This window comes from Lepus europaeus, chromosome 14 (genome assembly GCF_033115175.1).
Source record: "Lepus europaeus isolate LE1 chromosome 14, mLepTim1.pri, whole genome shotgun sequence".
Taxonomy (NCBI): Eukaryota; Metazoa; Chordata; class Mammalia; order Lagomorpha; family Leporidae; genus Lepus; species Lepus europaeus.
The window spans coordinates 82,087,197-82,112,527 of record NC_084840.1 but is presented as its reverse complement, the minus strand read 5'-3'; the positions used below and the strand labels follow the sequence as shown (position 1 = coordinate 82,112,527).

The 25,331-nt window shown below is 40.7% G+C and overlaps 1 protein-coding gene across 8 annotated transcripts in view; it reads right to left on the bottom strand.

Moving 5' to 3' along the window:
- The window catches only part of ZMYND11 (zinc finger MYND-type containing 11), a 125,487-nt gene that overhangs the window by 93,762 nt on the left and 6,394 nt on the right, over positions 1 to 25,331 (bottom strand). For 6 of the 8 annotated variants that reach the window (XM_062211062.1, XM_062211066.1, XM_062211067.1 and 3 more), the window contains exons 1-2: positions 4,795 to 4,939; positions 3,608 to 3,742 (exon numbers count right to left, since the gene is read on the bottom strand). In XM_062211062.1, the coding sequence (XP_062067046.1) occupies positions 3,608 to 3,723 (116 nt within the window). In that variant the 5' untranslated portion in view covers positions 3,724 to 3,742; positions 4,795 to 4,939. Of the gene's footprint in view, positions 1 to 3,607; positions 3,743 to 4,794; positions 4,940 to 25,331 lie in introns of those variants that run through there. The other 2 variants (XM_062211065.1, XM_062211064.1) reach the window with 1 other exon arrangement.

Genomic DNA, 25,331 nt, shown 5'->3' with positions numbered 1-25,331 from the left:
AACAGGAGTCACTGTGCACTTGCTCCTCATGTGGGATCTCTGTCCTTAATGTGCAGTACATGTTGATTTAATGCTATAACTAGTATTCAAACAGTATGTTTCACTTTGTGTTTCTATGTGGGTGCAAACTGTTGAAATCTTTATACTAAATTGATCTTCTGTATATAAAGAGAATTGAAAATGAATCTTGATGTGAATGGAAGGCGAGAGGGAGCGGGAGAGGGGAGGGTTGCGGGTGGGAGGGAAGTTATGGGAGGGGGAAGCCACTGTAATCCATAAGCTGTACACTGGAAATTTATATTCATTAAATAAAAGTTAAAAAAAAAATAAAGTCAGGAACAACAACAACAAAAAAACATAATTAGGGCAATATATTATTTTTATATTCCACACAGTGATACTTATTTTTTATCTATTTTGTTTCGTTTTGTTTTCTATGGGAGCTAAGAGCTGTACTTAGCCAACTTAAACGTATACGAAAGATGAGCGTACAGTTAGAACAGCTTAGGGGGCCGGCGGTGTGGTGTAGCAGGTAAAGCCACTGCCTGCAGCAATGGCATCCCAAATGGGCACCTGTTCAAGTCCTGGTCACTCCACTTCCATTCCAGCTCTCTGCTATGGCCTGGAAAAGCAATAGAAGAGGGCCCAAGTCCTTGGGCCCCTGCACCTAAGTGGGAGACCAGGAAGTAGCTCCTGGCTCCTGGCTTCAGATCGGTGCAGCTCTGGCCACTGCAGCCAACTGGGGAGTGAATGAGTAGATGGAAGACACTCACTCTCTCATTCTCTCATTCTCTCTCCACCCCTTCCCCCCGCCTCTCTTCTAACTCTTTCAAATAAATAAATAAATCTTTAAAAAAAAAATGAACAACTTTCAGCCTCATCCCTTTCTCTATCTGCTGTTCCTCTGCTCTTAAGTTACCTTTATCATCTTCATAAGGAAACAAGGAAGAGACAGAAACATAGAGAACTAAATTGTGTTACTTCTTTTTAAAAGCCAAAACCAAAGGCATTTAAGTAATGAGCTTTTATACATTATCTGTCCTCTACTTTTACAGAAACATCCAAAGAATGTAGAAGGAATATGTATAAAGAAATCTGTCTAAATGAACTGCAAAAAAATCATCCACTTTAAAAAAGGATAAATTGTTTACTCTTTTAAAAATACAGAGTGGCCAGCTTTGTGGCACAACTGGTTAGGTGGCCACATGTGATGCCCATGTCTCATCTCAGAATGCTGGTTTAAGTGCCAGCTACTCCAGTTCTGGTCCAGCCCCAATGGCCCATTAACTTCAGCTCCTGCCACCCACGTGGGACAGCTCCTAGCTCCTGGCTTCAGGCCAGCTACTGCAGTCATTTAGGGAATGAACTTATGTTTGGAGATCTCTCTCTTCCTCTCTGACACTCTACCTCTCAAACAAATCCTTTAAAAGTAAAAATAAAAACATAGAGAAGGGCAGTTAAGGTGCTGGTTGTAATACCCATGTCCTCAGAGTGCCCAGCCAAGTTCCAGGGTCAAGTCCCAGCCCTACTCCTGATTCCGTCCTCCTGCTAATGCCACCTGGGCATGGTTCAAGTCATTGGGTCCATGCCACCCATACAGAAAATGGATTGAGTTTCTGGTTCCTGACTCTTCCCTGGCCTAGTCCTAGCCACTGCAGGTATTTGGGGAATGAACCACAGATGGGAACATTTTCTCTCAAACAAACAAATAAACAAAATCAATAATTTTAAAAGCCCCAGAGATGGGGCTGGTGCTGTGGCACAGTGTGTAAAGCTGCCTTCCTGCAGTGCTAGCATCCCATATGGCGCCCGTTCAAGTTCCAGCTGCTCCACTTCTGATCCAACTCTCTGCTATGGCCTGGGAAAGTAGTGGAAGAAGGCCCAAGTCCTTGAGCTCCTACAGCCATGTAGGAGACCTGGAAGAAGCTCCTGGCTCCTGAATTCTGATTGGCACAGCGCCTGCCATTGTGGCCAACTAGCAGGTGGAAGACCTCCCTCTCTCTCTCTCTCTCTCTGTGTAACTCTGACTTTCAAGTAAATAAATAAATCTTAAAAAAAAAAAAAGTCCCCAGAGAAACAAACATAACAAAACAAAGGCAATTTCATAACTGAATACTCCCTTGTGACTAGTATACAGCATATAAACCAAGGATTCATCAAGCAATTTGATGTTGTTCTATTCTGAATTTGTCTATGAAAATAAATAGCATCAGAAACTAGAGACAAAAAGAATTCTCCTTCTTTTAAACTGAATGTTCGCTTGATAGTTTCAAAAATATAAGATGAAATTGTTAAAAAAAAATTTTTCTTCAGAGGGTTATGAGCTAGTGGGATAGTGTTTAATACACATACCACACCAGTCCTGCATTAAATCATAATGGCTGGTGTTGTGACAAAGCAAGTTTGGCCACCGCCTATGACACCTGTAACCCACACTGACACACAGATTCAAGTCCTGGCTGCTCTGCTTCCAATCCACCTCCCTGCTGATAAGCATGGGAAAGCACCAAATGGTGGCCCAAGCACTTGGTCCCCTGCCACAAACATGGGAGACAGAGGCACACTGCAGGTTCCTGGCTTCAGCCTGGCTCAGCCCTGGCTATTGCAGCCATTTGTGGAGTGAACAAACAGATGGAAGATCTCTCTCTCTCTCTGCCTTTCAAACAAATAAATCTCTAAAAAGGTAATGAACAATTAATTCTTCAGTTTCATTACAAAAATAGCAATTGATTAACCAAAATCCTTTTAAAAGAGATTTAAAGTCTCCAAGTGTTAAAAATTCTTGATAGCTAATAGGCAATTTTAAATAGTACATATTTATGTTTCACTTACAATATTTTTATAAAAATTATGAATACAGGTTACTTATGTATGTTGTTGTGTTTGTTTTCTCAACACACTGTATTTCTACAAGACAAAAAAGTGACTTCAGCTCTTTTTTTTTTTTTTTTGACAGAGTGGATAGTTAGAGAGAGAGAGACAGAGAGAAAGGTCTTCCCTTGCGGCGCCGGCACACTGGGTTCTAGTCCCGGTCGGGGCACCGATCCTGTCCCGGTTGCCTCTCTTCCAGGCCAGCTCTCTGCTGTGGCCGGGGAGTGCAGTGGAGGATGGCCCAAGTTCTTGGGCCCTGCACCCCATGGGAGACCAGGAGAAGCACCTGGCTCCTGCCATCAGATCAGCACGTTGCGCCGGCCGTAGCGCGCCTACCGCGGCGGCCATTGGAGGGTGAACCAACGACAAAAAGGAAGACCTTTCTCTCTGTCTCCCTCTACTGTCCACTCTGCCTGTCAAAAAAAAAAAAAAAAAAAAAAGTCTTCCTTTGCCGTTGGTTCACCCTCCAATGGCCGCCGTGGCCAGCGCGCTGCAGCCAGCGCACCACACCGATCCGCAGACAGGAGCAGGTGCTTCTCCTGGCTGGCCTGGAAGAGAGGCAACCAGGACAGAATCCGGTGCCCCGACTGGGACTAGAACCCGGTGTGCCAGCACCTCAAGGTGGAGGATTAGCCTATTGAGCTGCGGCACCGGCCTCAGCTCTTTCTAACACAGAAAGACAGGCATTTTGGAGAGCCTTACAAGAAATGTTACAGGATATTTTTGCTTTACTTACTTTGTAATACGGTCAATGTTGGCGATTTGCTTCTGGTTCCTTATGATCTCAATGGCTGCCCAAAGATGCTGGATAGCTTTTGTATCCGCCTGTCGTCTTTTTGTTAAGCGTGCCATGACCTGTTTACTTCTTTAGCTGTAGTGACAGACAAAAATACGAGGAAAAGAACACAGATTACAAGATGAATTGGCAACATAGTGAGTAACATTTTCAGCTTCTCTTGACTATTAATTGTACTAACGCAGGCTGTAGTACTGCCAACTTTTTATTGTTGACCATTCATTTCACCAGTTATTTCATAAAAATTATCATTATTCCATTACTTTGTAAAGAATGACATCCTAACAACCATAAAGTTTAAAAAAAAAGAGGCCTTCCCAAGAAAGATGAGTGGCAACCTTATACCAGTTTAGATATGTAGATATCTTTTTAAGTTTTATCGTAAAGCATAGAAACATTACAAGATAAGCTTCATTTTTTTTAAATGTAATTTGACCAATACAAAATAGAATGTGTATGACCTCTGTACTTTGGAGTATTATAGTCATGGCATGAGAAATAAAATGATTGATCGAGATAAGTTTATAAATAAAAAACATTTCAAAAAATAAAAGTTACTCCTGACATTTACTTCCAAGGTGAGACATGAAAGGCTGGGGATAGTACACTAGATGATCAGGAACAATCAATAGCTTGGATTAGGTGTTTCAAGGTATATATTACATTATTAGGCAATAATATTGGTATTCTATTCAAATTTCAATATTCTGGATGAACTAAAGAAAATAGCTACCACATCTCCATCTAATTTTCCAGCTGTCTCCTGGCAAGACTGACGAAAATTACAGAGGATTGCAGCCCCTGTCTGACTACAGATGGTATTACGGGAAGAGCATGGATTCTGTCTGTTAGGAATGCTGTAGGCCTATTAAATCCTCACCATAGACTTCGTCTTTAATCATGAATCCTGGCGTTGGTAAACCAATGCAACATATAATCTCTTAAATCACACAGCTTATGATGTTAGTTTAAAATCTAGGCCCTTAAATATAAAGTGAACATGAAACCTTCTCAGTTTGCAGAAATCTCCTTGACCTCTCCTTTCCTATCTTCTAAGGAAAGAGACTGAGCAACGGAAACTCATTCTTAGTACTCTTCTTTGTCCCAAGACTGGCCAAGAGACTTACATGAATCTCTGTTCTCTCTGCATTTCTTTGCACGGCCCTCTCAGTGCTCCCTCTTCCTCTGACAGCCTTAAGGAAAACCTGTGGTGGTCCTCAAAGCTTATGTGGAGCAGGCAGACTTTTGGTGAGTCTGGTCTCAGTCAGGCTCCTAGAATAGATGCTTTTCAGAATGACACTGGTCACAGGATGTAATATTTTGTAAAGGTATTCTTGAGTATCCTATATTTTCCCATAATTACTTCTAATCACTATAAAACTTGCTCAGGAGAATTACTTAAAAAAAAAAAAATACTATGTGGGAGACCAGATGGAGTTCCAGGCTGCAGGCTTTGGCCTGGCCCAAAGTCAGGCCATTGCAGACATTTGGGGAATGAACCAGCAGATGGAAGATGGAAGATTCTCTTTCTCCGCCCCCCCCCCCACACTGTGTGTGTGTTTGTCTCCCTCTCTCTATTTCTTTCAAATAAATGAATAAATGTGTACAGGAAAAAGAAAATAATAATAATGCCAGTATTTACATTTTAAAGAGGACATAAGGGTCCAGCCTTAAGCCACCACCTGCAGAGCCAGCCATCTGGGGAATGAACCAGTAGAGGGAAGATTTCTCTGACTGACTGTGTGTGTGTGTGTGTGTTCCTCCCTCTGTAACTCTGCCTTTCAAATAGATACATCTTTAAAAAAAAAAAAAAAAAAAAGAGGGCTTAGGGTCCTAGTATGTGGCATAGCAGTAAAGCCACTGTTTGCAGCACCAGCATCCCCTAGGGGTGCCAGTTCCAGTTCTGGCTGCTCCACTTCTGACCCGGCTTCCTGCTAATGTGCCTTGGGAAAGCAGTGGAAGATGGCCCAAATCTTTAGGCCTCTGTACCCATATGGGAGACCTGGATGAAGCTCCTGGCTTTAACCTGGCCCAGCCCTGGCCATTGCAGCCATTTGGAGAATAAACCAGCAGAGGGAATACCTTTCTCTTTCTCTCACTCTGCCTCTCCCTCTCTGTAACTATGACTTTCAAATACAGTAAATGAGTTTTTTTTTTTTTAAAGGGGACTTAAGTAAAATCAGTGGTTCCATATGCACTTAGATATACTACGAAGGTTAAAAAAACTACAATCATAAGTTATAAATATTTTTGTTTTAGAAAGTAATCAGTTTAACATGTACAGAAACTTCTCAGGAGTATCAGCCTTCAGAATTAGATAAACCTTATAATAAGGAAATTGTTGGCAAAATATAAAATGTTCTAAGGTGACATCTAATGGTGAACTGCAATAATACAACTCAAACTGCAGATTATTCAAATTCTCAGATAAAACAACAAAATTTCAGTAAGTTATTATATACTTTAAATAAGTACAGTTGTTCCTTTTGTATAAGGCACTATGTTTAAAGTATTTAAAAATGTATAAATGGTGATCCTTCTCAGAAAATAACCTAGAACTGGTAAAGTTTAACATATGCATGGAACAATACTAACTGTACGGTCATATAGGACAAATAAGTGGTCCAGAATATGTGCTATGAGAGTTCACACAAGAGACACACTACTTTAACTGAGGTAAAATTTAGACAAAGAGAGCCTTTTTTCTTTTTTCAATTTCTTGAAGAGGTAACTGTTTGGGGTATTGTGGCATAGAGGATTAAGCTACCACTCGAGATGCTGGTATCCCAAATCTGAATTGCAGTTGGAACCCAGGCTATTCTGCTTCCAATTCAGCTCCCTGATAATGCAAGTGGAAAGGCAACAGAAGATGGCCCCAGTGCTTGGGCCCCTGACATGTGGGAGACTAAGATGGACCCTATAGCTCCTGGCTTCAGTCTGGCTGGGACCTGGCTATTGTTGCCATTTGCAGAATGAACCAGCAGATGGAACACATCACTCTTTCAAATTTAAGCAAAAAAATTTCAAAAAAGATATCTGTCTAAAATAAAAATAACTAATAGGCGTCACTAAGCGTTATATGACAACCACTGCACAATGAAGGGGAAGTAAACAGAATTATTATAAATGTCTTAGTTTCAAGAAGTTTATAGTTTTAAATTTCTAAAACAAAAAATTATGAGTTCCTATATACCTATCATCCACTTCCCCTATTATTAGCGTACTAGTATACTTGTCACAATTAAATGGATTTTCTTATTTTATGTGAAGTAGTATTATATTAATTCAAGGGACACTATATAAATTAGGATATGTAACATAATCTCTAGAGCAAACACTGAAGAATAAAACAAACAAGCATAGGTAACATATAGCTCGATTTATCATTTATTTTTAAATACTTATGACCTGTACCATAATTTATTCAAAAAATACAGAAAAGTGTATAATAGCAAAGCTGGCACTTTAAAATAATACTAATGTAACACTTAGGAGACTTAGTGGGGAGCTAAGTAGCAAAAGGCTTTTAAATGATACCATATATTCCTAGAAATGATCAGAGCCAAGATTAAAGAATAGGAGCAAGTATTTGGCACAGCACTTCTCCAAATCACGGTCCTGAGTTGAAGCCCCAGTCCTGCTTCCAATTCTGGCTTCCTGCTAATGTATACCCTGGGAGGCAGCAGGTGGTAGCTCACTCACATGGGAAAGTCAGTTTGACTTCTGGGTTCCTAGCTTTAGCCTGGCCCAGCAATGGCTGTTGCAGGCATTTAGGAAGTGAACCAACCAGTAGATAGAAAGCTCCGTCTCTTTGGCCTTGTCTCTCTTTCCAATAAATTAAAAAAAAAAAAAAAATTCAAAGAATGAAGCAATACTACACTTCAAGAGAAGAGATATAAAGTTGAAATCAAAGATTTTTGAGATTATAGTTTCTGTCAGTGAAGTCACAGAACATAGTTATACCCCACAACAAAGGGAAACCATGAAGGGATGATCACCGGTTATAAGAGCCCAGGTAGAACAGTACAAAGAACCTAAGAGGAAGACAATCCCAAATAAAGTAAATACAAGGAAGTTTGTGACCTACCATAAAAGTGCCAAAACAACCTGACTTATTTTTAAAGTACAATCAAATTCTTCTTTCTTATGAAATATAAATTATTTTGTTCACTGAACATAAATTTCATGCATGTTTGTTATATACCAGGTATTCCTCTACTCTAGGGATACAACAAATAAAACAGGCAACATTCCTTCTTTCAACTAGCAAATATGATTAAGGATGTGACTAAATATAAGAAAAGCAAAACAATTTGAGTGTTCATCAATAAGGTCTTAGCAAAAAAGTTCCTTAGATCCCATGTACAGATAGTTGGCCATTTAAGACCCACTTTGATTGAACTCTTTGGTCTGTTCTTACCAGAACATGTATGACTAGGGAACTACATTACTCACAATTCTCAAATATGCCTCAACCTTCACACTTCTATCCCACTGCTTAAGCAGTTTAGCTCTGCCTGAAATGATCTTACTGTGCCCTTACTAATTATTAAAAATTTCCCTATCCTTTCTAGAACAATGCAATCTTCTCTGACCAATCTTTTCTTCTGGAATCAAATGAAAGCAAATTCAACTGTCTTTTGTATGCCAATGATGTGTTTATATTTTTTAATAAATGGATTTCTTATTCAAATAATTAAAAATTCCTCAAAATAGTTATTTTACTTTACTAATAAAGACACTTCACATTTATTTTTACAATTAATATCTTCCCAAATCACTAGAATAGTTTGGAACATGCTAAACTTCAAATACAATATAATTAAATTCAACTTTCCCAGCTATGTTATGTAGATAACAAAATCCCAAAGTGAGCCTTTATTTATGCTTTATCAAAGACTGAATGAGAAGACTGACTACAGAGATCATTAATACAGTCCCCAATCTTATTTTTTTGTCCCAATATATCTGAAGAATATAACAAAATCCTTTTAGTACAAGCAGCTCCCCTAGGAAGTGAGTCTCAAGAGGCCTATAGTACAGAGTAAAAGGGGCTGGCTCTGTGGCACAGCAGGTCAAGCTGCTGCTTGGAATGCCTACATCCTATATCAGAAAACCTGGCGTCAAGACCTGCCTCTCCGCCTTACAATCCAGCTTCCTGCTAATGTGCCCGGAAGGCAGCAAGTAACGGTTCAAGTACATGAGTCTCTGCCACCCAGCTGGAGACCTGGCTTTGGCATGGGCCAGCTCTGGCTCTCAAGGGCATTTGGGGAATGAACCAGCAGATGGAAGATCTCTGTCTCTCTCTCTTTATCTGCTTTTCAATAGATAACATTAAAAAATAAAAACCACCACAGAAAACTTCTAAGTAACTCTAATAGATGCCCTGGTGATATTCTCTATCCCTACAAATCCAGATTTACTACAATCCCCTCAGCCTAAAGAAATGTTCTTGTTTTAATCACATCACTTCTATACATAGACAAAAAACGGGGTAGGGATTAGGAGAATAAAGAAGAAAACAAGTCAGGAAAACCTTACAAATAAGCAAAACCAAACAATGCATTGCTTAGTAATATATATGCGTGTGAAAACTGTACTGTAATGCAAGAAATGATACACATAAAAGTAGAGAAAACGGGGGAAGGACTGAAGAAGCAGGGAAGAGAGATGAAAGAACAAAGTGAGAATAAACAGCATCAAGTATGTTCTTATTCTTACTGCTGGTGGTGGGTTCAGGTTTTTTTTTTAAATTATTATCGTGTTGCATAAAATAGTTTCAAATATTTACAAGGAATACTGCATAAAATTTAAAAATCCCACTGTTTCAGCATGCATTCCATTATTACTAAGTATAAAGTTTCATAAGTCTACTAGCAATTATAAATTATTTTTGATTATCCAGTCATATCATTTTCCCATTTACATATTATTTGTTTCATATATTAAGGGTATTCATAAAAGCACTTCTTTTTGCCTTTTAAAAAACACTTAATAAATAAAATTATACCAAGGGACTGCCATTGTGCTCAGCAGGTTGTCATTGCCTATAACACCCATATCAGAGTGCCAGCTTGTGTTCTGGAACAAATATTTTGGGCCCCTGCAACGCATGTGGGAAATCAGAATGGAGTTTCTGGCTCCTGGATTCATCTTGGTCCAGACCTAGCTTTGTGGCTGTCTAGGGAGTGAATCAGCAGACAGAAGATAATGTTCTCTTTTTCTCTCTCTGTCACTCTGCCTCTCAAGTAAATAATTTTCAAAAATAAAAATAAAAAAAATTATACTGGAATCTAGTTATGTATTCCTTTATGACTGTTTTTGTGATTACTAGTTCTACATTCAGATAAAAAAATATTCCATCGTATTTTCTTCTAATAGTTTTAAAAATTTAAATAATAACTTTTTAATTAATCTGGAAATATTAATTATAAACTTTAAACTTCAGAGCAGTTTTATGGTCATTGCAAAACTGAGCAGAAAACAGTTTGCATTTATTTCCTATCCCCTATACAGGCATAACATTCTCCACTATTATAATCTCTCACCAGAGTAGATTTTTTAAATAGAAAGGATAAATCCATTATTATGACCCGAAGTTCATAATTTACTATTGGTGTTGTATACAAATTTTTTAAACTTAATATTTAAATTATACACTTTTCATATATTTCATATATACAGATTTAGGAACACAGTGGCACTTCCCCTCCTGCCCTCCCTCCTGCCCATGCTCCAACCCTTCCTCCCTCTTCCTCAGATTCCCACTGTTATTTTTTATACAAAGATCTTGGAAAAAAAGGATGCTGAAATTCATATGGAGGCACAGGAGACCTCGAATAGCTAAAGCAATCTTGTACAACAAAAACAAAGCCGAAGGCATCACAATACCAGATTTCAGAACATACTACAGGGCAGTTATAATCAAAACAGCATGGTACTGGTACAGAAACAGACAGATAGACCAATGGAACAGAATAGAAACACCAGAAATCAATCCAAACATAAACAGCTAACTTATATTTGATCAAGAATCCAAAACCAATTCCTGGAGCAATGACAGTCTATTCAACAAATGGTGCTGGGAAAACTGGATTTCCACATGCAGCAGCATGAAGCAAGACCCCTACCTTACACCTTACACAAAAGTCCATTCAACATGGATTAAAGATCTAAATCTAAGACCCGACACCATCAAATTATTAGAGAACATTGGAGAAACCCTGCAAGATATTGGCACCGGCAAAGACTTCTTGGAAAAGACCCTGGAGGCACAGGCAGTCAAAGCCAAAATTAACAATTGGGATTACATCAAATTGAGAAGTTTCTGTACTGCAAAAGAAACAGGAAAGTGAAGAGGCAATCAGCAAAATGGGAAAAATATTTGCAAATTATGCAACCGATAATGGATTAATAACCAGAATCTACAAAGAGATCAAGAAACTCCACAACAACAAAACAACCCACTTAAGAGATGAGCCAAGGACTTCAATAGACATTTTTCAAAAGAGGAAATCCAAATGGCCAACAGACACATGAAAAAATGTTCAGGATCACTAGTCATCAGGGAAATGCAAATCAAAACCACAATGAGGTTTCACCTCACCCCGGTGAGAATGGCTCACATTCAGAAATCTACCAACAACAGATGCTGATGAGGATGTGGGGGAAAAGGGACACTAACCCACTGTTGGTGGGAATGCAAACTGGTTAAGCCACTATAGAAGTCAATCTGGAGATTCCTCAGAAACCTGAACATAACCCTACCATACAAATCAGCCATCCCACTCCTTGGAATTTACCCAAAGGAAATTAAATTGGCAAATAAAAGAGCTGTCTGCACCTCAATGTTTATTGCAGCTCAATTCACAATAGCTAAGACCTGGAACCAACCCAAATGCCCATCCACAGATGACTGGATGAAGAAAGTATGGTATATGTACTCAACAGAATACTATACAGCTGTAAAAAAAATGAAATCCAGTCATTTGCAACAAAATGGAGGAATCTGGAAAATATCATGCTGAGTGAAATAAGCCTGTCTCAAAGGGACAAATATATGTTCTCCCTGATAGGTGACAACTAACTGAGCACCTAAAAGGAAATCTGTTGAAATGAAATGGACACAATGAGAAACAATGACTTGATCAGCCCTTGTCCCGACTGTCGAGGAACAACTTGTGATTTTATTCCTTTCAGTGTTTTTTTTGTTGTTGTTGTTGTTCTACTTAATACCATTGGTTGAACTCTGTAATTAACACACAATTATTCTTAGGTGTTTAAATTTAACTGAAAAGTGATCCCTGTTAAATATAAGAGTGGGAATAAGAGAGGGAGGAGATGTACAGTTCAGCATATGCTCAATCAGACTTACCCCTAATGGTAGAGGTAGAAATATACCAGGGGATTCCAATTCAATCCCATCAAGGTGGCATGTATGAATGCCATCTTACTTGTTAAAGTGATCAGTTTAAGTTCATAATTGATCAAAAAGATAGGATTAAGTGTCAAAGGGATTACATAAAGAAGACCAGTGTCTGCAAATAATTGATAGACTTAAAAAGGAAAGAATGGGGCCGGCGCCGTGGCTCAACAGGCTAATCCTCCGCCTTGCGGCGCCGGCACACCGGGTTCTAGTCCCGGTCGGGGCACCGATCCTGTCCCGGTTGCCCCTCTTCCAGGCCAGCTCTCTGCTGTGGCCAGGGAGTGCAGTGGAGGATAGCCCAAGTGTTTGGGCTCTGCACCCCATGGGAGACCAGGAGAAGCACCTGGCTCCTGCCATCGGAACAGCGCGGTGCGCCGGCCGCAGCGCGCTACCGCGGCGGCCATTGGAGGGTGAACCAACGGCAAAAGGAAGACCTTTCTCTCTGTCTCTCTCTCTCTCACTGTCCACTCTGCCTGTCAAAAATAAATAAATAAATAAAAATTTAAAAAAAAAAAAAAAAAAAGGAAAGAATGGTCCTACATGGGAAGCAGAATGGCAAAAGCCCTAAACAGCCCTCTGGCCTCAGAATCAGCCCTTAAGGCATTTGGCAGCTCATGACAAGAGCCTTGGGTGATTACTGACGTCATAAATAAGAGTGCCAATTGTTAAATCAACAACAGGAGTCACTGTGCACCTGCTCCCCATGTAGGACCTCTGCCCTTAATGTGCTGTACTATGAGAATTAATGGTAAAACTATTACTCAAACAGTACTCTATACTTTGTGTATCTTTGTGGGTGCAGTCTGTTGAAATCTTTACTTCGTATATACTAAGTTGATCTCCTGTATATAAAGATAATTGAAACTGAATCTTGATGAAGAATGGGATGGGAGAGGGATTGGGAGATAGGATGGTTGTGGGTGGGAGGGAGGTTATGGGGGGAAAAGCTGCTATAATTCAAAAGTTTTACTTTGGAAATTTATGTTTATTAAATAAACGCTGAAAAGAAAAAAATTTTTACAAAGATCTATTTTCAATATACTTGGTGATCATATAGTTGACTCTACTCTAAAATAATTCAACAAACAGTATGAAGAGAAAAAATAAAATCTACAAACAAAGAAAAACCACTGTTCCTTGACAGAAGAGATGAGGGCTATAAATAATCATTGAATCTCAAACTGTTATTTCATTCCAATGCATTACATTTCAGGTACTCTATTAGTTACCCCAGATCAGGGAAAATATGATACCTGTTTTTTGGGGACTGGCTTATTTCACTAAGTATAATGGATTGTAAGTATATGCAAATGTAGTATCACACAGAGTAGCTTCACTGCCTGAAAAATTTTTGTTCATCCTACTCAGCTCTCCCTCCTCTGCAACACCTGATCTTTCCACTGTCTGCATAGTTATGCCTTTCCCAGGATGTCATTTAGCTGGAATCGTATAGTTTATGGAATTTTTAGATTGGCTTCAGATATGTGGCATAGCTGTTAAATCATCTTTTGTGGCGGTGGCATCCCATGTAGGAATGCTTGATTCATGTCCCAGCTACTTCACTTTTGATCCAGCTTCCTGCTAATTCACACCGTCAGAGGCACAAGATCATGGTTCAGGTACTTATTCCTGCCACCCACATGGGTGACGGCAGGCATTTGGGGAGTGAACCAGTAGATGGAAGATCTCTCTTTATCTGTCTCTGTCTGGTTTTCAAATAAAATGAAAATAAATAAAAATGTTTTAAAATATCATTCTATTGGCTAGATACAACAGTTTATGTAATTACTCACTTACTGAGGAACATCTCAGTTGCACATAAGTTCTGGCAATTAGGAATGAAGATGCTGTAAACATCCATGTGCAGGGTTTTGTGTAGTCAGAAGTTTTCAATTCACTTGATTCACAAAGGAATGTGACTGCTCTATTGTACAGTTATGAGGCTGTTAGTCTTGTTAGAAACTGCCAAACTACTGAACTTCCCCTCTATCAGGTTTTTCCAACACCCTAAATTCAAAAATGCCAAAGTGTTACTCCATTCTTTTCCTGAAACTTTCCCTGTCTTAGGCTCTAATAACAGGTCTGACCACTTTTTTTTTTTAAGCTCTTGCTTTTAGGACATGGGCAGAGGGAACAGAGAGCTGCATGTCACTGGACATATGCAAAAGAAGGAAAACCTAACCAGCAGAATCAAAGAAACAAAAGCACCACTGGGACTTAAATATCCCAGAGCCCTTTCAGAAGTGGGAGGTCCACTGAACATGAAATTCCAGAAATAAAAGTCAATTTTACTATACTAGCCTAATTCCTTGCCCCTCAGAACTTGCCTCACCTTTCTGTATACTGGCTTTCTCCCTATGTGATCCATAAAAACTTTCCCCAAACACCTGATCTGGGAGTCAGATTTGAACATTAGGCTGACTCCTCACTTGGCTACCCTGTAAAAAAAAGTCTCTCTGCAAAAGACTATAGTTTCAGCATTTCGACCTTCTGATATGCACAGGCAGGTGGGCTCATCTTTGTTCAAAAATACTGGGCTTCTGAAGTGGACATACCAATCAGCAATGAATTAAAGTTCTTGTTGCTCCACATCCTTGCCTGCATTTGATGTTGTCTGTATGGTTTGGATTTTGGCCACTCTAACAGGCTTGTAGTGATATCTCATTGATGTTTTAACTTCCAATTCCCTAATGATATGATGTTAAGCTCATTTCAAATAGAAAATGCCGGGCTGGCCAGCATTGTGGTGTGGCAGCCTAGGCTGACGACTGCAAGGCCAGCATCTTGTAGCACAGTACTGTTTCAAATCCCAGCTGCTGTGCTTCTAATCCAGCTCCAGGATAATGTGCCTGGGAAAGTAGTGGAGGATAACACAAGGACATGGGCCCCTGCCACCCACGTGGGAGCCCTGGGTAGAACTCTGGGCTCTGGTTTCAGCCTGGACCAGTCTCAGCCATTATGGCCATTTGGGGAGTGAACCCAGTGGATGGAAGAGATCCCTCTCCTTGTCTCACTCACTCTCTCTCTCTCTCTCTCTCTCTCTGTGGTCATTCACCTCTTCAAATAAATAGATAAATATTTTTTAACAACCAGAAAAACAACCAGTAAATTACATAAACTTGCAAACTTTAAAAACTCTTTATTCACAGAAAAAACTCTCATAAGCAAGAATGTCATCTTCAAAAAAAAGAAGAAAGAATTAGCCCCTTTTTCTTTGTAGTACCTGTATAGTGTTGACAAAACCCAGGTTGTGGGGGTAATTTAACAGTCTCCTTGCAGCCTGGTGGAAAGGAATTATGGATCTGATTGATACCATTGTAGGTTCTTGGAAACATGCGTGTATAGTCCTCTGGGCTCTCAATTGTTCTTTATTTCTTCTGAGATCAGATGAGACTGGGCACATTCACAGTGGTGTGGCCATGGACAGTCCTTTATTTCTCAGATTAGCTTATTACCCTACACATACCTTCCAGAATGATTGCCTCAAACTGTTTTTTGTATCCCTCTCACCTTTCTCCCCATCCCCTGTTGAAGTCCACTTTGGTCTGCTTTTTCAGGAGAGAGAAGCCATTGTTGGGAAGTAGCATACTTTACACCACTGAGGACACACCTGCCACTGACCATTGTCTGCTTTTGTCTTTCTCCTCACATGTGTTCTGTGGAACATTCCCACCAGAACCCTCTCACCTATTTTATTTTCATCCTTTTCTCTTCTAGCTCCCTCCCATTTGCAGCCACTAATATGCAGACATTTCCCATCATTACAAAATAAACAAACACAACCCAACAAGCAAACAAAACCCAAACTAAACAAAAACAACAAAAATCTTTTCTGAACTTCAAGCACATTGCTCTGTTTTTTTCGTTGTGCTTTGTTTATTTCGTCTCTTTTCCTTTCATAGTCTCTCTTCTTTCTGGAGCATCACTTTTTCTTGTTTTCTCTACTTCTTCATTAATTTCTCAAACTATACCAGTCCAGGTTCTGCCACCATTAAACTCTGGAAACTATTCCAAAGAAAGTCCCCTGTGATCTCTAAGCTGCAGAGTTCTCATTTTGCTTGGCCTTTGAGCAGCAATTTGCCATTCCTTCCTGAAATGCTTTTTTTTCTGTTTCTGTAACATTACCACCCTCGTCTGCTTTTGTTTATAACCTTTTGGCTGCCTCTGCATTTGCCAGCCCCTCTTCTACCACCTAGAATTAAATGTGAAGGACCTTCCCGCTCAGCCCTGGGACTCCTAGTCTTCCTTTATTTTCTGTCTCCCTCCAGAGTCTCATTCCTGTTCATGATGTCAGTACCATCAACATGGTATATTGTGTTCACTAGGATGATTTCAGCTGCAGCCTGTGCAAAACTTTGATTCACACTGTCGTCAGGCATGACACAAACTTGCTTTCTCATGAATTGGAAGTGCAGAGAGAGGACAGATTCCAGGTAATATGACAGCAACTTTCCTTTGTAGCATCAGCTTATTCTAATTTTTTCCCCCTCAAGGTTGCAAGATGACCCTATCAGTTTTGGGTCATATCCAGACTCAGTGATATTTAGAGGAAGAAGAGACCGTTTTTTAGGAACTATATAAATCCTATCCTAAAGGTATACATAACACACTTCAGCCCCCTTTAGTCACGTGACACCTGCTGACCCTGTTATCAGCAGAAAGGGAAGACAAAATGACTGAGTTAGGACAGACTGAATGGCTGTTGGGAGTCTCATCACTCTCCTCTACCAGAAATTCTTCAGTGACCTCCTGTTGCCCTTAAAGCCTCAAATCCTTTATAGTGGCCTATAAAATTCCAGTGAACTGGCTCCCATGTACCATGTTAAGTTTGTCTGGAGCTACAGAATCTTTATTTTATAATATTATGAAGGTAGCTATTTAAACATTAAAAAATGTGAAGAAAGATGGCATTGTTTTATTATAATTACATTCTCATTCTTCATAGTTAAGCTCTGTGAAGTCATCACAAACATAATTGAGTGGCGGCCACAGTTGCTGCTCAACACCCTACGAAGCACAGGATGGCCCCATAGCCGAGAGGCCACTTTTTCAGGGCTGGCATTGTGGCATGGTGGGTAAAGCCACCTCCTGTAATACCGACATTCCATATGGGTGCCAGTTCATGTCCCAGTTGCTCCACTTCTAATCCACTTCCTGCTAATGGCCTGGGAAAGTAGCAGAAGATGGCCAAGTGTGTGGGCCCCTGCCACCCACATGGAAAAATCTCCCTCTCCTTCTCTTTTTCTCTCTGTGTAGCTCTGACATTCAAATAAATAAATCTTCTCACATCATTTCTTAGTTCTTATGTTACGGCTGAAAATTCTGAAGCCTCTTTGTTTTATAATTATACTTCAGCCTCCACCACTTTATTATTATTATTTATTTATTTGAAAGTCAGAGTTACACAGAGAAGGAGAGGGAGAGAGAAAGAGGTCTTCCATATGTTGGTTTACTCTCCAAATGGCCGCAATGGCTAGAGCTGCACGATCCGGAGCCAGGAGCTTCTTCCGGGTTTCCCACATGGATGCAGGAGCCCAAGGCCTTGGGCCATCTTCTACTGCTTTCCCAGGCCATAGCATAGAGCTGGATCGGAAGTGGAGCAGCCGGGACTCCAACTGGCACCCATATGGGATTCTGGCAGTACAGGCAGTGGCTTTACCCACTACGCCACAGTGCTGGCCCCAGCATCTACCACTTAAAAAATAATTATTTATTTATTTGAAAGAGTTACTGAGAGAGAGAGAGAGAGAGAGAGAGAGAAAGGAGAGAGAGAGAGAGAGAGAGAAAGGTAGACCAATCTAGCCACTGGTTTATTCCTCAGATGACTGCAACAGCCAGGGCTGGGCCAGGCTGAAGCCAGGAGCCAGGAATTTCTTCTGGGTCTCCCATGTGGGTACATGGGGCCCAAGGACTTGGGCCATCCTCTGCTGCTTTCCAAGGCCATTAGCAGGGAGCTGAATTGGAAATGGAGCACCTGGGACACAAACTGGAGCCCATATGGGATGCTGGCATCGTCAGTGGTGGCTTTACCAGATATGTCAGAGTACCCCTACCACCAACCACCACATTTGAAGTGTCTAAGTCCTCCTTTTTACCTCTGGTGTTTTGACATAGAGAGTTGATGTACTTTGACCTTCCTTCCCTTCAAATGCTTTCTTTTTCAAAGCTATATACTTTTTTTGAATTAATTTGCTCACCTCCCCCCCCCCCCACCCCCCGTGTTTTCTCTTTTTGCAACTCTGGTTACTCATTCAGATATTGTATCATATATGGTTTTTTTCTGTTGCCTCCCATTGTGTGCTTTTTCTCTTTTTTTCTGTTTGTGGGAGATTGCCTCAACTTTTTTTTTTAAAGATTTATTTATTTATTGAAAGGCAGAATTATAGAGAGAGGGAGAGACAGAGAAATCTTGCATCAGTTGGTTCACACACAAATGACCGCAATGGTCACAGCTGGGCTGGGCCAAAACCAGGAGCCAGGAGCTTCTTCCAGGTCTCCCAAGTGGCGTGCAGAGGCCCAAATGCTTGTACCACCTTCCGCTGCTTTCCCAGGGCATTAGCAGGGTTCTAGATTGAAAGTGGAGCAGCCGGGACTAGAACCGGCATCCATGTGGGGTGGTGGGCTGCAGGCCACAGCACCAGCTCCAGAGGGGGCTAATTCTTTTTAGCTAACTATGCATTCATATGATCCACTTCACCTTCAGCACATCACTGAGTTTTTTGTTTTTTTTTTAATTTGATAGGTAGAGCTAGACAGTCAGAGAGAGAGAGACAGAGAGAAAGGTCTTCCTTCCGTTGGTTCACTCCCCAAATGGCTGCTACGGCCAGTGCTGCGCCAATCCGAAGCCAGGAGCCAGGTGTTTCTTCCTGGTCTCCCATGCAGGTGCAGGGAACCAAGGACTTAGGCCATCCTCCACTGCCCTTCCGAGCCAGAGCAGAGAGCTGGACTGGAAGAGGAGCAACCGGGACTAGAACCCAGTGCCCATATGGGATGCCGGCGCCGCAGGCAGAGAATTAACCAAGTGAGCCACGGCGACGGCACCAATCACTGAGTATTTTTAAACAAGTTTTAAAACTTGGAGTTTGCAGATCAAGGAACAAGGAACATATGATAGTCACAGAGGTAAAGCTTAAATAACAGAAGGCAAATTTTAAATGAGGTCCAAGTTAAACAGAAGGATCAGCACACTGTGGGGTGACAGTCCCAAGATGGAGAACCCAAACCATGACAAGAACTTCCAATGCCAACAAACTTTAAATACTGGGCTGGTTATTTAATACACTGGTGCTAACTGGGCAGTAAACATTTATTTGAAAGAATAAACAGAATGAGCAGCTGAAGTAAAAGCTTTAATTAGGGATATGGTGGGAGATAAGACTAAACTGTTACTCAAGAACAGACTCTACAATGTCCTGAATGGCAGGATTATAAACCCAGAGGGAAGGAAAATGAATGCCAAAAGTCTGAAGATTCGCCTCCTTTACTCCTGGTAGCAGGCTGCATTCCACAGGGCAGGGAAGGCAAACCCACAGCAGCCTCTGGTCTGTGTTGAAGACACAGAGATCAAAGATTTGGAGAGTCCAATGTTCAATTCAGCTTTTGTTTTTATGGAAACAAAATGTTATCATGGTCAGTTATTTTCTATTAATCAGATTTTAGATCCTCTTCTCCTTCTATTACAATTATTTAGGATCGGTCTATGAAATGATACCTCTACTCAAGAACAAATAGTGCCACTAACAGAATCAACTAACACTTTTCATACTGTTTAAGTTCAAATTCTGTAAGAATAGTCTTTTAAAAATTCAATTGTGAGAGCAGCAGCTAAATGTTTCTATATATAAGATGGAGAAAATTATGTATATTTGTGTACATTATGTATATTTGTGTGTATTTCAGAAATATGACATCCTTTAAAAACATAGAACCATAGTCAGGTACAAAGTAAAAGACACTAACACCAAAGGAAACCAACTATAGAGGAGACGTTGTTATGCAGCCAGAAGACAGGAACATGGCTCAGACCCTGCTGACCACTTCAACAACAGTTAGCACCAGAACCTGTGCTTGTCATTCCCTAAAACTCTTTATTCCTGGTCCTTCACACCACATCTAACATGTACCTCAACTCTTAGGAAATCGGTGGAGGATTAAGAATATTACATTCAAGAGAAATTAGAGAAGCCTGTAAATGTCTCAGGTATTGCCTAGGTCCTGGGGTCTCTGTGAAGCCTCATGCCTGTGTGAAAAATGGTTACCGAGGAAAGAATACAGATGCTGACCAGTCACGGTTGGCAGGAGTGAGTCTTACAGTGCACGGACTTCCTCCCAGAGCCAAAGAAGTCAGCCATTCTCTTTTGATACTTCACTCAAAGACTGAATCTGCTCCTGTGGATGGCCATCCCTGTGGGACAACCTGCACATGGAAATGGCATGCCCAACCTGGAGGAATATCTAGAATCACCTAAAGTCGACATAAAGGCCTGGGATAAAGAACCAGAGAGCTAGACAGAGGCCACAATTTTTCTCAAGTGGTCTCACTGTTGAATGCAGATGTAACATCAAGAAGGTCGGTCTGTCTACACTCCAAGGGAACAGTGGTTTTTCTATGTACCACTTGTTGAATTCTTTATTTAGTGGAAGACTAAGCTTGTGCTTGTAAATTCCAAGTATGTCACTGCAAAAATTAAAAGGAAAATAAGGAAGGAGGAGAAAGGATGGGAGCCGGGGAGGCAGGGTGGAAAGTATCATTATCATTAAGTTTGTCCCTTTTACATAAATTAAAAAAAAAAAAAAAGAAGAAGAAGAAGAAGGTGGTTGGTCAGCCTATGGAAAGATATCTGAGTTTTCTGCTACCTATCAGGATTATGGGGATTACACAGTTTACTACAGGATAGGCAAGAACACTGAGTTGCTGCTTTTTAGTCCAATTATTGCAATAGCCAAACATTCTAATTGGATAGCACCCTATCTCCTCAATATTATTTATCTCGATATATAAAAAGCAGTAACCTGTGGTTATAGCTCTATGATTCTGAGACATCGGGGAACACAAATCAACCTTTGATAGCCATCCTCCCCCGTCTAATAAATAGGTAAAAAGAAAATTTTGAGGAGCCTGAAAAGATGTACATTTTTCAAACTGTTTTACTGCTTTATTTAAGAAACTTCATGGAGGGGCTGGCGCCATGGCTCACTTGGTTAATCCTCCGCCTGCAGCACCAGCATCCCATATGGGCGCCGGGTTCGAGTTCCGGCTGCCCCTCTTCCAGTCCAGCTCTCTGCTCTGGCCCGAGAAGGCAGTGGAGGATGGCCCAAATCCTTGGGCCCCTGCACCCGCATGGGAGACCAGGAAGAAGCACCTGGCTCCTGGCTTCGGATCAGCACAGCACCAGCCGTAGCAGCCATTTGGGGAGTGAACCAACGAAGGAAGCCCTTTCGGTCTCTCTCACTGTCTAGCTCTACCTGTCAAATTAAAAAAAAAAAAAAAAGAAACTTCATGGAGATATAAATATCTATATCTATATCTACATTTACATCTAGTAAAGAGAAACAGAGAGCTGGAGATGAAGAGAGATCTTCCATCCACTGGTTTATTCCCCAAATGCATATAACAGCTGGGACTAACCCAGGGGTGAAGTCCGGAGTCAGGAATTCAATTCAGGTTTCCCATGTGGGTAGCAGGGATCCAACTATTGGAAACATCACCCACTGCTTCACAGGGTACACATTAGCAGGAAGCTAGAATTAGAAGCAGAGTTGAGGCTCAAATATAGGCACCCTGATATTTGATGTGGGTGCCCAAGTGGCATCTTCACTACTGCGGCAAACACCTCCCATGGATCTGATTATTGAAAGAGAATTTCTGAGACTCAGAGCTACAGGACCAGAGTACACAATTACCTATAAGCTATTCCAAAAATCTTTAAAAACAAAGCACATATATCACTGCCTATTTAAATAAAGATTTCAAACCTGAAAAGATTTAAAAAAAACTGGGGAACTTAAAATATTAATGCTCAGACCTACCCAAGAAATTCTAATTCAATTTTTTTTTTTTTTTTTTTTGGACAGGCAGAGTGGATAGTGAGAGAGAGACAGACAGACAGAAAGGTCTTCCTTTTGCCATTGGTTCACCTTCCAATGGCCGCCGTGGCCGGCGTGCTGTGGCCGGCGCACTGTGCTGATCCGAAGGCAGGAGCCAGGTGCTTCTCCTGGTCTCCCATGGGGTGCAGGGCCGAAGCACTTGGGCCATCCTCCAAAGCACTCCTGGGCCATAGCAGAGAGCTGGCCTGGAAAAGGGGCAACTGGGACAGAATCTGGTGCCCCAACCAGGACTAGAACCCGGTGTGCCAGCACCGCAAGGTGGAGGATTAGCCTATTGAGCCGCGGCGCCGGCCTAATTCAATATTTTTTAAGAGAAAAAAATAATTCAAATGCTTGCTTCTCATTTCTGAGAAACAAAATATTAAATCACTCCTGGTTCATAATGTGAATTTTGTTACATTGTCATCTAAATTATCTAAATAAACCAAAAATATATTTAAAAGAACAATTAAGGTCCAGAAACCAGTGGAACTCAGGGTTACACTAGGACAATTCTCATTACCATTTGTTTGCAATACACAAATGAACTGAGAGAACGCTAACATTTAAATTGGACTACTCATTGTACATCTTTCAATTCACATGAAAGTAACTAGGACTCAAACTAGTCTTATTTTAATAAACCTAAAATAAAGCTTAACTTTAAAGTGATTCAAATGGTAGAGCTTTTACCTGAAACAATCCAACATGAATATGGATCAGAAGTGAAAGATTTCTCAAGGTTGTATATGCAGAGTGGTAAAACACAAACACTTTCCAGAGTAAAAGAAGCCAGGTATTTCTACTTTAAATTATATTAAATTTAATATGTCTAAGCACAGAAAAAGACTTCTAAATTATAAATGAAGTAAAAATAAGTTATCTTAGACTTTATAATCTCTATAATTCTAAAAGACATCTCTGATGGTAAATAAGCCCCCAATCAAATCTATTCAATATGACCTCAATAGAAACTCCAAATACTTTTTTTTTTTTTCAAATTCAAGAGACAAAGAGACACATACACACACAAAGAAAGATGAGCTCCATCCATTGGTTCACTACCCAAATGCATTCAACCGTCAGGCCAAAGCCAGGAGCCAGGACTTTAAACCAAGCCTGCTACATGGGTGGCAAGGAGCCACACACTTGAGCCATCACCTGCTACCTCCCAGGGTCTACACTGCCAGGAACCTGGAATATGGAATGGGAGCCAAGAAATAAACCCAGGCATGCCATGGTGGGATATAGGCATCTTAACTGGAACCCTAATCTCCTGCTCCCAGCCTTATTTTTTTCATTCCAAGAATTGGGCAGTTAAACTAGGTATGTTTGCAATTAATTGGGGAAGCACTCTGTGCAAAATTCAACTGAAAACTAAAGACCTGTTTTCTCAAACATAAGGACCTGTTCTCTCAAAGAGCATTTCTCAGATACCATTCTGAGATAGAAAAATAATCAATAAGCAAATAAATCAAGAATCTACAAAAACAGAAAACTAAAAACATTCATAAGAGCATTCAAGTTGAGAGAACTTCTCCATGACTAGCCTTCATTAAAAATCTTTCTACAGGAGTCAGCATTGTGGTACAGCAGGTAAAGCCACCTCCTGCGATGCTGGCAATCTATATGGGTACCTGTTCAAGTACCAGCTGCTCTTCTTCCAATACTGTTCCCTGCTAATGCTCCTGGGAAAGCAGCAAAAGATGGCCAAAGTGCTTGGACCCCTGCACCCACACGGGAGACCTGGATGAGACTCCTGGCTCCTGGCTTCACTCTAGCCCAGCCCTAGGTGTTGTAGCCATTTGGGGAGTGAACCACCAAATAGAAGATCTCTCTCTGTCTCTTCCTCTCCCCTCCCACCAACACTGTAACTCTGCCTTTCAGATAAATGAAAGAAATCTTAAAAAAATCTTTCCACAGCTCGTGAATACAAGAAATCTATAATCAATGTCCCATTACAACATGACTACTGGTTACTGTCAGGATGATCTGAATCTGTGAATGCTACAACTCGATGCACTTCTCTATCGTGTAATAAAATAGTAGCACTTTAGGTGACAGTACACATCCTACATAATTTTGAAGCCTTAGCACTTAAAGCAGCTTTCAAGAAATTACTTATTTCAATCCAAATTGAACTTATCCATGAGAGGGAACGCCACAAGATTCCTTAAGACAATGACTTCAGCTCCTGGTTCTCGGCATTGGCCTGGTCCAGACCTGGATGTTGTGGCCATCTGAGGAGTGAATTAGCATATGGCAGATCTCTCCCTCTCTTCAATCTCTCTTTTTCTCTTTTACTCAGATCTCTCCCTCTCTCTTCACTCAATCTCTTCACATAAATATGTAAATAAATCTTTATAAAGTTTGTGTATGCCTTTGTTTTGTGTTCACATGATAAATACTTAAACTAAGAAAGAAAATCCTTAGTTCTTTAGGGTGTGCTTCTTGACAAACCAGATGAAAAAAAAAATTAAAACTTTTAAATGTTTCTAACTTTCTGGTCTAAGAACTGACATGAAAAACATAACACATGTTTGTATTTACATAATTACATGTTTGGTATTTAATAATAAAGCTCAACTGGCCGGCACTGTGACTCACTAGGCTAATCCTCTACCTGAGGCTCCGGCACTCTGGGTTCTGGTCCCAGTTGGGGTGCTGGATTCTCTCCCGGTTGCTCCTCTTCCAGTCCAGTTCTCTGCTGTGGCCCAGGGAGGCAGTAGAGGATGGCCCAAGTGCTTGGGCCCTGCACCCACATGGGAGACCAGGAGGAAGCACCTGGCTCCTGGCTTCAGATCGGCGCAGGGCGCTGGCCATAGCAGCCATTTGGGGGCTGAACCAACGGAAAAAGAAAGACGTTTCTCTCTGTCTCTCTCTCACACTAACTCTGCCTGTCAAAAGCAAAACAACAACAACAACAACAAACCCAAAAATAATAATAAAGCTCAACTTTTCAACAGAACATAATAAAAATTACTAATCGATGTTGTTTTAAAAAACCATAAAGTGGTTAAAATAGTAAGATCTCAAAGTCACAAATCAGAATAAATTTGAAATCATTAGTGTGAAGATCTCACAAGTAGGGCTAATTGTAGCTGCCTGTGATGCCAGCATCCATGTCAGAGTGCTGGTTGGAGTCCAGGTTAC